This window comes from Typha latifolia, chromosome 14, assembly GCF_019914945.1.
Source record: "Typha latifolia isolate L0001 chromosome 14, TyphaL0001v2, whole genome shotgun sequence".
Classification (NCBI taxonomy): Eukaryota; Viridiplantae; Streptophyta; class Magnoliopsida; order Poales; family Typhaceae; genus Typha; species Typha latifolia.
In genome coordinates, this window is record NC_133099.1 from 1,339,468 (window position 1) to 1,354,572 (window position 15,105).

The window sequence follows — 15,105 nt, forward strand, 5'->3', positions numbered from 1 at the left end:
ATATTAAAAATATAAAATATAAATTATAATTTTATTAAAAGAGCGGGTGTTATATGCAAATTTCGGTATAAATTAATGAGTCCCGACAACTGAACTGGTATACCCAATTATTTTGTTGTAGCATTAAATAAAATATGTGTGACAAATATCTTAGAACGTAACGGACGAATTCATGCTTAAAACGGGAAAAGGCCAAAATACGAAAAACGGATCACCAAAAATCGAGGCAAGCTGACGTGTATCCTCCAAGGACACCATCCTTATCCCCCTCGGAATATACACCACTTCCAAAATTTAAATGAAACAGGGTGTTTTCTGAAAAAAGAATCCCTTTTCGTTTGTATTTCAAACTTAAACTCAATCTTCCATGCAATCCCCAATCGGATAATACACTTACGGCTTCTAAATTATCACTGTTTAACAACGACTCCTTTATGTCCATTTCTTATGACTAAGAAGTTAATAAGATATACTCTAATTTTAAATAATTATTATAGAGAATATTATTTAGTTGTTTGTTGACTTAGCTCGGGCTTAGAGTAATTTCTCGGTGGCATTTAGTTCAGAATAATAGTTCGACAATGCACACAGCTTGAAACCTAAATTACACGACTTAATATATTTGTTAGAATTTAATAGAGTCTAAGTGTCTCTATATCTAAAAATAGTTGACTATTTATCCAACTCATATCTGGTCTCTCACGCACTTAAATTATCAGAAAAAAAAAACTATCATAATTTCCGTCATGCACTCTATAATTTTTTTTTATATCTACATAGATTCTCTAAATTAAAATATATGTCTACATAAACCCTTTAAATTTAAGAGTCATTGCTATAAAAAGTTTCTTAGTTTAGGAGTCTATAGTAAAAAAATATATATATAAAATAATGATAGTTTAAAGAAAATTAAGTGTAATAAACCATAGAGAAAATTATAACTTAACACTAGTAAAACTATACTACACATAAAAACATATTATAACAATTATAATAGAGGACCTAAAAATATTTCTGCCGAAATAAATTTGGGCACACTTGCTTTAATTTTACGAACCAGTATTTAATTTCAGACACAATTGGCGTCGTCGAATATAAATGATTAACCTATTGTCGTGTATTGTATTTAACTGTGCACACCTAAACTAACTCACACTTGGAAGCATTGATATAGTTGTCTTATATTCTACTCGAATAATTAAAAAAAAAATTAACTTGTGACGTGATAGAAATAAATATTTATAAGAAAGCAATTTATATATTGAGATTAATTATTTAGGATGTAAATTAATCTATTTTCCCCAAACCCGAAAAGTGGGACCCACGAAGTCCGTTGACGTGGCGCTTGTACACGGGTTAACCTCTCTGACCTCAAACGGTGGGCGGTGACGTGGATCTCCGTCAACGGATAAGGCCACGACCGTAGGCTCCACGTGTAAGACTGCATGCTTAGAGTTTAAAAACTTTTTATTAGGAGGTTAAAAATCTAATTACTTGATGGATTACATCTCTAATTACAAGCTTATAAAGTTTAAGCGTTACGAAAAGGGAAACCGTTTGCTTTTATAAAAGAAAAAGGATAACGAAACCATTTGCTAGCTATTTATTCCCTTTTTTTATTTTTCATCTATTCTCGTGATCCTTATCCTCAAACTTTATCTAGCTAGACTTTTATTATAGAATAAGTGCAACCTCTATCCACAGTATAAAACTACCAATAACCTATCCATCTCCATCATCGCCTCCAATTCCAATCAATCCCTCATAAAATTTCCCAAATTTAGAAGCTCCTTAGTCCTTCCAATCACTCTCCTCCTCCTCCTCAAATCTTGAAAAAAGAGAGAGAGGTTTTAAAAGATGTTGGCCATTTTCCACAAGCAATTTGCTCACCCTCCGCAGGAGCTGAACAGCCCGGAGTCATCCAGCAACATCCCCTCCGGCAAGCCGGGCTCCGTCCGCCGACCGCCCAAGAACCCCGACGAGATCTTGAGGGACTTCCACTCCTCCCACCCTAAACAATCCTTCTCCGCCACCTTCAGCGGCGGCGCCGCCCTCGCCTGCGTCGCCGCCCACAGTACCTGCCCCTCCTCCCTCCACCAAAGGTACATATTCCTGATCCACGAAATCATTATATGAGATTTTGGTGCAATAATAAATATGATTAAGAGTAATAATAATAATAAATGTTGCGTGCATGGCGTCGTCTTCTACCATGCACGTAGGTTGTTCTGTTGCTTCGATGAGATCTACTGCGTGTTCGTGGGGAGCTTGCACAACTTGAGCAGCCTAATAAAGCAGTACGGGCTCTGCTGCAAGTCGACGAACGAGGCCACGTTGGTGATCGAAGCCTACCGGACTCTCCGCGACCGGGGGCCCTATCCGGCCGACCAGGTCGTCAAGGATCTTTCCGGCTCATTCGCCTTTGTCGTCTACGACAACAAGACCGGCGCCGTCTTCGCCGCATTGGTACGTTATTACGCTGCATGCATGATACCTTTGCCGGATACTTCCAGTTGTTCGATCTTATCCGTAGTTACAAGGATAAGATCGATGATTACTTAATAGATTAAGTTTTGGGATCAATTAACAATACGTTTGCATGTTAATACTATTGTAGAGTTCGGAGGGAGAAGTTCCATTGTATTGGGGCATTGCAGCAGATGGGTCAGTGGTTATTTGTGACGATAGGGATATTGTAAAGGGAGGTTGTGGCAAGTCATATGCTCCTTTCCCTACTGGTATGTGTTTCATGAGAAATTTTCAGATAACATTCTATATTTTATCTTTTTTTTTATTAACATTTCATTTTTATAGATTTTGTAACTTGATCTTCCTTTTTTCTATGCTTTTATCCATGAGATCATAAGGTAATTAAATCTAATCAACTATTTTCGAATAAAAGTGTACCAATCAAAAAATATTCTGGTGGAATACTTAATGTAATTCTTAAAATGCCTAATTACTCTTTGGTGGTGAGGTGGTTAGATTTAAGGGCTATGACTTAAAAGGGGGGCAAGATTATACATTTTTAAAGTATTTTAGTAATTTAATTAATAGAATTATGTAAGCCTAAATTAGGATTAATAATATATAGTTAGTTAAAGTAATAATATGTTGTTATAAAAAAAATTATAGTTAAAAAATTGAGAGTCAAATTACAAGATCTTCAGAGATATTAATCAAAAAATAATAAAAATGTAGAATGTTATTTGAAAACTTATATATTTTCAAATAGCTTAGGACTGTGTGCAAAGAATAAATGAAATGGTTTTTCTATTCAATATAATTATCAAATATTCGAGACATTTTCCATTTTATAGAATTTGAGTGAAAGAAAAGTAGAATCAAGAACTCCTAGTTCCTTTTCGACTGTTCTAATTTTAGCTCATTTCACTTCCTCTTCTGCGAGCTACCTATGTTATAACTAATTATCCCCACTATGTTATACATCATCCAATTATTATTACTCTACTTACAATTTTCTTATTTTTTTATTAATAAAGTAAAATTCATATGGGGCTTTTACTAAATTATATGCCTTCTATTATGATAATAAAATGTGCATCAGCCCCATTTTCATATGAAATGGATAGCATTCAAATCAATGATCTTGTGAAGTATATATGATAAATGAAGTATTTACATGCATGTATATTTGGTATTTGGTGCAGGGTGCATGTTTCACAGTGAGGGAGGTTTGAAGAGCTTTGAGCACCCCATGAACAAGATGAAGGCAATGCCAAGAGTGGACAGTGAGGGTGTGATGTGTGGTGCAAACTTCAAGGTGGACACCTACACCAAGATCAACTCCATGCCAAGGGTGGGAAGTGCAGCCAATTGGGCCTCGTGGGATGACTCACATTAATTGATATCTACTACCAATTAGTGTGTCTCCCATTCCTATATATATATATATACATGCATGCTTTCATATTCACTACTCCTTTGCAATGTATAATTTGAATCTGGACTTTGGACTTGTTTTGTATTCATTTAATAAAGGTGAATAGATGTTTGAACTCACTGCATTTTAATGGCACATTGTTGAAGATAGCGAGAAGGTATTAAGTGGCTGTTTCACTGGTATCATAGTAGCTGAGACACTTCGTTACCCACTAAGATTTTTAGCAGTGCTTTCTAAATTCTTTTAAAGGAGAATTAAAAAAGATTTATGATGCACATTTAGTGATATACAAAAACATTAGTAATAATTTCGAAGATAAAAGTTCCATCTAGAAGCGTAGAGATTTTGACTATATTATAAATAAAACCTCTCCTTTTATTTTTATTTTTTGAAATAGAGCACTCTCTCTGATAAAAAAAAATAATACTAAGCTACACCATATTATTTAATGGATATATTTAAGTTAATCCGAGTATCAGATTAATTTGATTACAAAAAACAGTTTAGAGACAAATAAAAAATTAAAAATCTCATTTGAATTTATTCCGTTGGGTATTTATTAAACTAAACTTAATTCAAACTAAACAGAGATTTATTTATAATATGGTCAAAGAATAAAGTGTTATTTAATACTATGGTCAAAGTATAAAGTGTTATTAATAATTTTCTCTCTGAAAGCAAAAACCAAAAAAGTCACGACTTGACTGGAAATGTGTAACGTGTCGTAATTATAACCTTTAAAAAGTCCAAGTGCATGCTACTGTCAAGTCACAAATGCAATGGTCAAAATGCATATCATTTTTGGGCGAAATTTTTGACTATGTAAAAGTCTTTTAAATTTTGGATTTAAATATATTTATTATCATGTATTTATATCTAAAATTAGTTTACACCTGGAACGTAAAAAGTCACGTTCCCGTACTAATGACTAAAATAAATTTTATACTTATAACTAAAATAAAAATATTAATTTTTCTATTAAATCTGACCGAGCGAACCGACTTAATAAGATGCTTAACAGCATAACAATATTAGTTCAAATCTAATGCTAAATTATATGATTTAATTTATAAATAATAAAAATATAAGATATAGATTATAATTTTATTAAAAAATATGTTGAATTTTTTAATCAGATTTAAGGTTAAATATAACTTACCATTTCAAACTTATGCTCAAAATTATTTTACATAATATATTTTAGTTTATTTTATAAAATTTAACTGAGTCCTCGGACTATTGTAGTCATAATTATTATGGTTATTTTAGTACATTCTGATTCAGTTAAGTTTAAAAAGAAATTTAACAATCACAATTTAATATTAAGTAGGAGAAGTGATTTTGAGATTGTTTTAAATAAGGTGATTTTGGATGTATATAAAATATAGAATGGTGAAATATTTTGAATTAATTTAATTGAAGGTGTTTTTGTGATAAAGTACCGAACGTTAGGGTCGAAAATAAATATACGGCAGAGTGAGCACTAATGATAATAAAGACAAATACGAGGTTTTTTTAGTTAAAATAAATATTTGTTAAAACAAAAAATATAATATCACGTGAGCAGCGGACGATGATCGTAGACTTGGGCAAAAACGGACGGCCGAGATGGATCCGACCCCTTGGCTGTTGGCTGTTGAACCATCGCTGTTGTCCTCTTCAAGTCGACGGGCTTTCGTGGGAACGATCGAGAGGTGCAAAAGAAACAGCGAAATAGCGTGCGATGACTCGCGGGGTAGTTCTCTTTGCTTTCTCATCACCAATAATTCCACACCGACGACGAAGCACGAAGCGAGGAGGAGGAGGAGGAGGAGGAGGAGGAGGAGGAGGAGGAGGAGGAGGCTAGGGTCTCGTTTCGGTCGCTTGATCTTGGTTCCAATCGATCTGTTGGTGAACGATTCGGGGGGGTTTAGACTTTAGAGTTTGGTAGAGGAGGAGGTCCTGAGGGGACGATCCGTCTTCAAGAGGTTCGATCTTTCTTCGAATTGCTGTTTGATCTGAAATTTTTTGATTTTTTTTTTGGTGAAATTATTCGCGCTGTGCAATGTTCTTGAGAAATGCTGGCGATAGCGGTCCGCATTAGGTTTGGATCTGTAAGGTTTCGAAGAGGTTTTGATTTGAAATGGATCAAAGTGAGGGTTTGAATGGAGTAGAAAATTGATGGCTCTGCTCTGTATGGGCAAGAGCTTTCTGTGGATTGTCTTCGTCTTAATGGAATCCATTGCGTCATTTTAGAACTTTGATACACTTAGTAATTTACTACGCTTTTCTTGAGTTCTTGGATTTATGAAAATTTGCATGTCTCTCCCTTGGAGAATGGAGGAATGATTGATGAAATACTTAGTATATCTTCTCTTCAAGAAATTTTGTGATGTTTATGTAATATGTAATATGTAATATTTTTTGTTTTTGTTTTTGTAGAATGCAATTTTATGGAAAATAAAAGTGGCATAAGTAGAATTTCAGAAGATAACGTTCTGTAATACGAGTTGATATGAGTTGGTGCTGCTTTCGTCCTATCAAGAGAAGGAATGATCTCCAACATCAAGAAAGCCTACGTGGTAAGAAAATTTTGGTAGATTCTTAATATGTTTTTTGCTTACTGGAAAGCAATATGAGTGGAAGGAAGGTTGTGATGATAGATTAAGTAAACTATTCGTGAAGAAATTTCTTTTTATACTTTGATTTTGGTAGTAACTAAGATGATCTATTTAAGCTTTAGTAGTTATATGAATTACAATGATTTGCCGAATGACATTTTATACTTGTCGCAGATCAAAGTTAAGGGGCATATTCATCAAGTCATTAATAACTTGATTATTTTTAGATAATAGTAGATAGAAACAATGCTTGTAGAGTGTCCTATGAAACCAAGAAATATAGGCTATACAAGGAGGAAAGACTAAGTCAGTGATAGGGAACTGTAATGTCCGTGAACTTGTGGTTGTTGGAGGATATAAATGCCAACTATAGTCATGGATTTGGCAGAGAACAATGAGAGAGAGGCTAGAAACAATATCTGAGTGGTTGATATTTGCTATAAGAGTTACTCGAATTATGAAAAAAAGGACTTATTTATTTCCATTTGTAATAAAATCAACTGTTTATTATCCATCTTGAACTTCTGTTGAGTGTTCGTACTGCAAACTTATGGAGAAACTGCCAATGCATGCCCATCTTCATTAGCAATTCAAAACATGAAATGGATCTCCAAAAGATCTTTATTTTCACTCTGGTTATCCAAATGACATGCTCTATCACAATATGCAAGAACATAGGCTATTATACGACACTAAAAGATGAAAAGTTTTCAAGTCAAGGGGGACAATTAATGTCATTAAATCCTAAGGAGGGCCAATCAAGTCAATGGAAATTTACTCACAATCCTATTGTAGAAAGCTACTCATATGTTAAGATTAATGGGGTTTTGTGGCCCTCCCTTGGTTACAGTTGACTCTACCCATGCCTTGGATATTTTCTTGAATATAGAATCTTTTTTACTATAACTTTTGTCATCTGATTGCCTCATTTGGTTGTTTTTAAGTTGATACAGCACATCTTGCCACATCTTTCTGGATATTTTGCTGATGAGGCCATTTAATTTGACACCATTATGGCTAACATACTGTAGTTTTATTGATTTAACCTCATTCTTTCAGTTTTTTCTTCGGATAAAAATATAAAGCTTTTCTCCTATGGTGAGCTGAAATCAGCGACAGATAATTTTCACCAGGGCAATAAAATAGGTCGTGGTGGTTTTGGAACAGTGTACAAGGTACGCATGATTTACTCCATTTTCTTGTTCCTTCCTTTCATAGCCATCTCAGTAAATTGGCCATTTGATGTGTCTTGAGAAACTAATAGAATTGGCACTGAACTTGCAACTGTTGACTGTAAGCAGTTTTACTCTGATTTACCTGGCCGAGTTAACTTAAGAGAAGATTGGAAAACTAATTTTACTTAACTATTAAAATGTGTTTGGTGTTGATTGACTGTCTAAATGTCTAGTCAGACGTTATGTAATACGATATATGAATTGTAAACGTTGATATTGGATCCTTGCAACTAGGCATATTAGACAACTATTTTTCTTTACATGGTGACATGTGAGAGATACATTTATTATGAATGAAGTCCATGGATCGGTAATTGGAACTTGTTTTGAAATCAAAGTTGCTTTTCTTGATTGCATCTCAAAATGTAAGATCAGTATGTCCAATTTGGTTAATACATGTCTCATAGTTCCCATTTTACCTCAAATATTCTGATGATACAGCTCTTGTGTTTGAAACACTCGGTGAATCTATATTAAGTTTTCAAATATAGACATTTCGTTAGCTAAAGTACTGCATGTCATCCTGTGGAAATTCATGAGACTGGTTCCCCTGAATATTGGGGCCCCTCTACAGGCCCATGTATGCGATATTATCCGTATTATCGGTAATTCAATATTACACTTGACTTTATCCAGGATCTGGTGTATTCTGAGTTCCCCAATTGTTTTAGTGACTCACCCCCATTTATCTACTTATAAGTTAACTTTGCTCAGAATTAATTAGCAGAGAATAGTTTTGTGGATAAATCACCTGCATGCAGCATGAGCATGAGGTATTTTACACTCACTAGTTGAGCTGCTATGTAAATGCTTTCTGGTAATATTTTTATCAGTAGTAAATTATTTTTTCTTTCAGATGTCAAAACTCAAAGTATATATGTTTACAGGGTCTCTCTGTCATACTCTAAGTCAATTGCGTACCCTCTGTAGCACTTGATTATTATTTTTACTTCTTTCTGCTTTTTGTATATGTCAGGGAACCCTTAGAAGTGGACAAGAAGTTGCAGTAAAGGTACTTTCTGCAGAATCACGGCAAGGGGTCAAGGAATTCTTGACTGAAATTGATGTCATCACAAATGTTAAGCATCCAAACCTTGTTGAACTAGTAGGTTGCTGCGTCGAAGCCGATAATCGAATTTTGATATATGAGTACTTAGAAAACAATAGCCTCGATCATGCATTATTAGGTAAAACTATATAATATGCACCAGAATGATTATTTCAAATGATCGACCATTTGGTTGGGAGTCAGTTGAAGCTTCATCTTTCATTACTGTCTACCTTGCAGGTCCCAATAGTGACCCAAGTAAACTGGATTGGAACACAAGATCTGCAATATGCCTGGGTGTTGCTAAAGGTCTTGCTTATCTTCATGAAGAGCTAGAACCACATATTGTGCATAGAGACATCAAAGCTAGTAATATTCTCATTGACAGAAATTTTGTCCCCAAAATTGGAGACTTTGGTTTAGCCAAACTATTTCCAGACAATATTACACACATCAGTACCCGCGTTGCTGGAACAACGTAAGCAATAAAATGCAACTATGTTCATTGTGATTTTTTATGGGAAGATGCAGTTGGTTCTTTAACACTTCAGTACATGGAATCCATTTGGTTCTTGAGTACATAAATGCATTTATCATGTGGAATGATGATCATTGCTGAATCGCAATTGCATTTACTTTCATATATTAATATTAAAAATTGTAGCATACTCTATTACTCTCTTTGTCATGGTTTCGCTAGATTGTTAAAACAAATGAGAAATGCAACATAGAATAATTGCCCTTGAGGGGGTTGTAAAGTGTTGAGTTGATATCTGTTATAAAAGAAAGAAGAAAATTGCATCTATATATTGATAAAAATTAATATCTTGTGATAAATGGGAATCAAGCTGCATATTTTTTGCTTATTAATGCAATAGACAACTCTCATAATGGATTTTTTATGGTAATACTTGAAATAATGCAAGAGTTGTAAATTGCTAAGTTGAAAATTGTTATAAAAGAAAACAGAAATTGCATCTATATATCAATAAGAAATACACATCTTGTGATAAAGGGGAATCAAGCTGCATATTGTTTGCTTAGCAATGCAATAGACAACTCTCATAATGGATTTTTTATGGTAACACTTGAAAGAATGCAAGCATCTACTACACATAATTCTTTTCTATTGGATATTTAGATGAAGGGTGGTAAATTTAAGGAAGATTTTGAATTATTTTTTCGCATCAAAGGACAAGGAAACCAATCTTTAATGTAACTGGATTTATAATTAAAAGAAAAAAAAGAGTCTTTGATGATTATCATCCTGCAGTAACTAAAATTTGTTCATCTAAATGCAGTGGTTATTTAGCACCAGAATATGCATTGCACGGGCAGCTAACCAGGAAGGCTGATATATATAGCTTTGGGGTTCTTATACTTGAAATAGTGAGTGGCAGGAGTAGCTCAAAGATGCTCTGGACAGAAATGGACAAGCTTCTCTTAGAATGGGTAACTCCTAAACATTTGTTCATTCTGTCATTTTGTTTAAACATCACTTGCTAAAGACTTATGGAAGGAGGAGTCTGTCTTTGCAAATTGAAGTTAAATATCGTTGGTTTGAGGAATTAAGAAATGAAAGTATCTAAAATACTATTCTACAGCTCGGAGGTGTCTTGACATATATATCATCAGCTATTTGAATTGGAAACATTGTGAACATCTGATGTTCAGAAGATACTATTTATTAGGGTAAAATAAGGGAAACAACTTGGTTTTTGAGCTCAATACTTCGTTTTTCTTCTTGATAGAGATCTTGCCGGTTCAAAGCAGGGAGAAAATAAGGGGAAACATTTGCTAATAAACTCAATCTTGCTCTTTTATTCCTCTATAGGCTTTTTATGCTGGGGCAACCCAAGGCTTTTATGGGGAGAGCAGATCTCAATATATACATTTTAGTGTCTGCATATTTCACTTTTATCACTTCTCAGTTAAAACATTGCTTGCAGAGTCATGCATATTTTACTATCTTCGCTGCCCTTATCCTCTGATACTAAAGTTTCAGTTATGCAAAATGCAAATGTACAGATATGGCAACTTTACGAAGAAGGGAGGCTTAAGGAAGCGGTGGATCCGGTGCTCAAAGAATATCCGGAAGAGCAAGTCATCCAGTACATCAAAGTTGCCCTCTTCTGCACCCAAGCGGCAGCCGGACGTAGGCCATCCATACAGCAGGTTGTAGAGATGATGTCCAAAACTATCAAACTCAATGAGAAAGAGCTGACACCACCGGGGTACGTTGATGACTCTACATTTAAAGCTTCTAAAGCAACAAACTCAAGCAATTCCAGATTCAAGGACTCGTATTCCCGCGGGACAACTGCGCCATTCACCTCTAATGCTATTACTTTCAGTGATATGATTCCAAGGTGAGAAGAACTTGAGGACGCGCAACATACAGCGAGCAAGTTTGCTGCATGACAATTTCTTGACTACCTATTGCGGAATTTAGTGGTCTTCAGGGAATTAGTAGAAACATTCAATTTTGTCCTGCTTAATTATTTGTGTTCAGTACTATTTACAAGATATGCAGAGTATGTTAATAGGAAATGCACCTGGATGTAAACTATCTAATCCTACCAGGAGAAAATATAATAAATCAGCCTTTTGCAAGGCTTATTAATTGATTGTTTTCTAACAGGTTTTATTATAGAATCGTCGCATAGCCAATATTTACTTCCCACTTAGTTCGGGTCTTTCTTGCAACTTATCCTATAATCGTGCATTATCCCAAAAAGAAAATAAAATTTCACAATTCCTGGCCCGATACCTTTTCTTATTCGGCCCTTGAATTTCGGATTCCGAAAGCTATTTGATCGGAATTCTCGGTCATAAATTTATCGAACATGCATGGCCTATTAACGACGTTTGCGGCCCAATAAAGTAGGAATCCATGGAAGAATCTGAGCCACTAGTTCCATTAGATTTGTGGTTCATTAAATATGCCAATCCGACCCGTTAGGCATTTGATACCGCCGTGTAGATTTAGGCAAGACTGTATCTTTTACATGGTATGAAGCACAACGAGGGATAATTTCAAACATAATCTCGAAGTTCTCAAGTTACACATCCAACGAAAAGATATCTCATAATACATGTATCCAAAATAGGATAACAGATCTCGTTGGTCCTAATAGGAGATTAAGATAGGACACTATACTACGGACAGATCTCTACAAAATGATACAAGACACAGCTACATAATTCAGGACTTAATAACCATATGAGAAGTGTTTCATTTGAGCTTGAAACTTTGCCATGCCGTCTTATTTCCATTAGCCAGTTGCATTCCTACAGTGTAAAGCGGTTTCAGGCTTTGGAGCTTGGCTCTGTGGTTTTAGCTGCCTGGCCTGAAGGATATTCCTTACCAGCGGCATTGCTGTTAGTCGGGCCTTCTTTGGTGGGCGGGGATCCCTTGGCTCCAGTGGTGGTTGCTGCAGGAGCTCCCTCTTTCATGGCTACTGCCGGTGGAGGTGGAGGTTTCATGTGGGGCGGTGGAGTGTGCTTAAGCTTCACCAGTATCTGACGCATCCTTGAGAGGTCGGTGGGCTTGCCGGGCTTAGGGCCCTGAACGACAACGATGGAAGGCTTTTTCTGTTGATCTTTCTTCCCCCTCTTCTTCTCAATGTTGGCAATCTCATGGGGGATCAGTTCTGCTATTGATTTCCAGTATTGTTTGTCGACATTAGCATGAAAATTCTCCTGGTTCGCTAGGAAAAACTGCGCGATGACCAAGAAGACAAATCACGCACAGCCTAAACATCAGAACTGTCTGGTGGGAAAACAAAGACCATGCATTGACAAAAGTTTAGGCTAATTACCTTTTCCTTCTCTCTGTTCTGTGTCTTGTTCGTCTCACTGTTCAGTTTTCTTTTCTCGTAGAAAGCTCTTTTGTACTCCTCTGCTTCAACAATTATTTGGTTTCGCAGCTCCTTCTCACTTCTCTCTTTCCCCTCTAAAACAATGGCATTTTGCCTGCATGTGGTAACTGGAATTAGTATCAGGATTTAATAGGCTACAACAGAATGCAATAAAGAAACTTTTTCATTTATATGAATGGTGGGCACCATGAAACCATTTTATTCTCACACGTTGGAGCTTGCTCTTTCTCTTTCCCAAACAATGAATATAAAGAGATTATGCAATAACAAGAAAATTGGTATGCAGTTTATAAGAGAGAGAATACCATGTGCCTCCACGTATAATACAACAGTTTTAAGATTCTATGAGCATCCTTTTAACTCCGGAAACAATATACTCTCAAGACCTTTTGCTATTACTGTGCTTCATTAACATTTAGAAATACAAGTCTTGCCTCAACAATCCCTAACTGATAGGATCTCTAAGAACTGGATCCTACAGTAGTTATGCATCTCTAAGAAGACCACTGACCACTGATGAATGAACATATGCATAACATGATTTCAGCATAAACTCGTCTAAGACACAATACAATCATCAGGCTAGAACACATATGGTTAGTAGAACACCACGAAAAATATATATTACTGAACCTATGAACAGGCTAATTCCTATTTGCCAGCTCTCACAAGCCATAAAATGAAATATTCTGCATCGTATTTGTTGGCGATCCATGTGTACATAGAAATAGCCAAACTATAGCTCTAAAAAAATCCTAGAATGTTATCCATTCATTTATCATAGGTTTAGTGATTCATGGACAGTATTCAAGACATAAAACAGTCTTACTACCAGAAAAAAAAAGGTATTTTATACTGTAGATAGTTTAAGAACTCCGAAATTCTATTTACTAGTCTATATACTTAAATCGAACCTTATGGATAACACCCAAGAAAAGGAACATAAGAATCGAAAGAAGGAAAAAGGAAACTGTGTTTTAAACGTGCATATACGCACCGATATTACCATAATGCAATGCAATACAAAAGAAGATAATCTACATATCCTAAGATCAGAATAAAATCGGATGAAACTACAATATATCTCAAGGAAATGAACATAGCAGACACTAAATACAATTTTCTTGGACCCCAGAAGAAAGCAAAGAACACAAAACCCACAAATCTGACCAAATCTTCTTAAATCATCTGCAATTAAGTAGAAATTGCTACGTCACCAAAGAAACCCTAGGTGAAATCGAGCAAGAAAGAAGCAGATCCAAGCATATCATCTTAAATCCCCATTAATTAGGCAGTAATCAACATGTCGCAAAAGAGCCCTAGGTGAAATCGAGCATGGAAGAACCAAATATACAGAGAAAGACCCTCACCTTCGCCATTCCCGAAGAATAAACCCCTCCTCCGGCTGCATCTCAGTGGGAGGGGGCAGGATCGGGCCATTGGAAGCAAAGACCCCTCCATCATCCACCTCCTCGTATCCCGTGCCGTTCGAATCCGGCATCGAGAAAGGCGACGGCGCGTCCGAGTATCCCGGAACCGGATCGGATCTGAACCCGTAACCCTCGGGCGAGGGCGGGAAGCTTCCGCCGCCGGCGCCACCGGAGACGTGAATCTCATCGAATCCGGTGGCCGGATGATCGTCGGAGATCCCGATCGGATCTTTGGAATCGTCTTCGTCCGCGCCAGCGAAGGAGGCGTAGCCGTCGAAGCGCTGAGAAGGGAGGCTGGGGTCGTATCCTACGTATCCGCCGTCGTCGAAGGGTCGGGTGGATGAAGGCATCACCTCGTCGCCGTCGTTGGAGAAGGAATCGAAGGAGGAAGCCATGATTTGGGAGATAGGAAGAGGAAAGCGATGTGGACGGTGGGCGGTGTATGCACTATGTAGTGGAGCCGAAATGACGGAATTATCCTCAAGATGGGTAGTGGATTGCCTGTAGCAGCTATCCAGGAATTTGATGCATACTATATGCTTGTCAGAGTGAAAGTAAAAAAAAGATTCTTTCGAAGCCAATAAATGACTGCCAAGTAAACAAATAATTGAATAAATTTCCGCATTCACGGTAAGGAACCACTCACTGTACTAGCTTGTGGAGAATATCATACTTCAATGTTGGCTTTGCCTAGTTACGTAGGACCCCCCCAAAAAAAAAGAATTTGCATATAACCATCTCTATTTTTAATTATTATATAACAAAAATTGGGCCCCAATTTGCAAATAGTGATAATGCAGGGTTCTTTTCACAAATTCTCAAATGCATGTCAAATTCCCATACTGCTGGCGGGCTAGCCCGCGGAGAGAGTAACCCGCAGCTGCCAGCTGGCCCCGTCTCCTAGCGGATCCAGGTGATAATTGTCTTCAAACCCGATCCACATGCCACCGTCGAACAAAACTACGTCTTCCAAAAGTGAAACATCCATAATGCACCTTAACGGCTGG

The 15,105-nt window shown here is 36.4% G+C and overlaps 3 protein-coding genes across 5 annotated transcripts; 2 read left to right on the plus strand and 1 right to left on the minus strand.

Annotated features, from left to right (window-relative positions):
• Positions 1–1,737: 1,737 nt before the first annotated feature.
• LOC140801203 (stem-specific protein TSJT1-like) lies at positions 1,738–4,034 on the plus strand. Its single transcript, XM_073156202.1, has 4 exons — positions 1,738–2,102; positions 2,223–2,466; positions 2,618–2,738; positions 3,672–4,034. The coding sequence occupies exons 1-4, from the start codon at positions 1,858–1,860 to the stop codon at positions 3,863–3,865; spliced, it is 804 nt and encodes a 267-aa protein (XP_073012303.1). The 5' UTR covers positions 1,738–1,857; the 3' UTR covers positions 3,866–4,034.
• Positions 4,035–5,570: 1,536 nt separating this feature from the next.
• LOC140801202 (putative serine/threonine-protein kinase) lies at positions 5,571–11,410 on the plus strand. 3 transcript variants are annotated; one of them, XM_073156199.1, is made up of 7 exons: positions 5,571–5,871; positions 6,326–6,465; positions 7,564–7,679; positions 8,716–8,926; positions 9,028–9,265; positions 10,089–10,239; positions 10,816–11,410. In XM_073156199.1, exons 2-7 carry the CDS (start codon positions 6,399–6,401, stop codon positions 11,158–11,160), a joined length of 1,128 nt encoding a protein of 375 aa, XP_073012300.1. In that variant the 5' UTR covers positions 5,571–5,871; positions 6,326–6,398; the 3' UTR covers positions 11,161–11,410. The 3 variants fall into 3 exon arrangements, with proteins under 3 accessions (XP_073012300.1, XP_073012301.1, XP_073012302.1); XM_073156200.1 differs by having other exon boundaries at positions 5,594–5,871; positions 7,624–7,679; XM_073156201.1 differs by lacking the exon at positions 7,564–7,679 and having other exon boundaries at positions 5,594–5,871.
• Positions 11,411–11,801: 391 nt separating this feature from the next.
• LOC140801363 (clathrin light chain 2-like) lies at positions 11,802–14,597 on the minus strand. The gene is made up of 3 exons (XM_073156439.1): positions 14,039–14,597; positions 12,609–12,762; positions 11,802–12,507 (listed from the first exon to the last, which is right to left on the minus strand). The coding sequence occupies exons 1-3, from the start codon at positions 14,491–14,493 to the stop codon at positions 12,097–12,099; spliced, it is 1,020 nt and encodes a 339-aa protein (XP_073012540.1). The 5' UTR covers positions 14,494–14,597; the 3' UTR covers positions 11,802–12,096.
• Positions 14,598–15,105: the final 508 nt, after the last annotated feature.

Coding starts and splice junctions, on each gene's coding strand:
- LOC140801203 (XM_073156202.1), top strand. CDS start 1,858: ATGTTGGCCATTTTCCACAAGCAATTTGCTCACCCTCCGCAGGAGCTG. Junction 2,103..2,222: donor CCCTCCTCCCTCCACCAAAG/GTACATATTCCT, acceptor CCATGCACGTAG/GTTGTTCTGTTGCTTCGATG. Junction 2,739..3,671: donor ATATGCTCCTTTCCCTACTG/GTATGTGTTTCA, acceptor TATTTGGTGCAG/GGTGCATGTTTCACAGTGAG.
- LOC140801363 (XM_073156439.1), bottom strand. CDS start 14,493: ATGGCTTCCTCCTTCGATTCCTTCTCCAACGACGGCGACGAGGTGATG. Junction 12,763..14,038: donor ATTCTTCGGGAATGGCGAAG/GTGAGGGTCTTT, acceptor TACCACATGCAG/GCAAAATGCCATTGTTTTAG. Junction 12,508..12,608: donor AGAACAGAGAGAAGGAAAAG/GTAATTAGCCTA, acceptor GTCATCGCGCAG/TTTTTCCTAGCGAACCAGGA.
- LOC140801202 (XM_073156199.1), top strand. CDS start 6,399: ATGAGTTGGTGCTGCTTTCGTCCTATCAAGAGAAGGAATGATCTCCAA. Junction 6,466..7,563: donor ACATCAAGAAAGCCTACGTG/GTAAGAAAATTT, acceptor TCATTCTTTCAG/TTTTTTCTTCGGATAAAAAT. Junction 7,680..8,715: donor GTTTTGGAACAGTGTACAAG/GTACGCATGATT, acceptor TGTATATGTCAG/GGAACCCTTAGAAGTGGACA.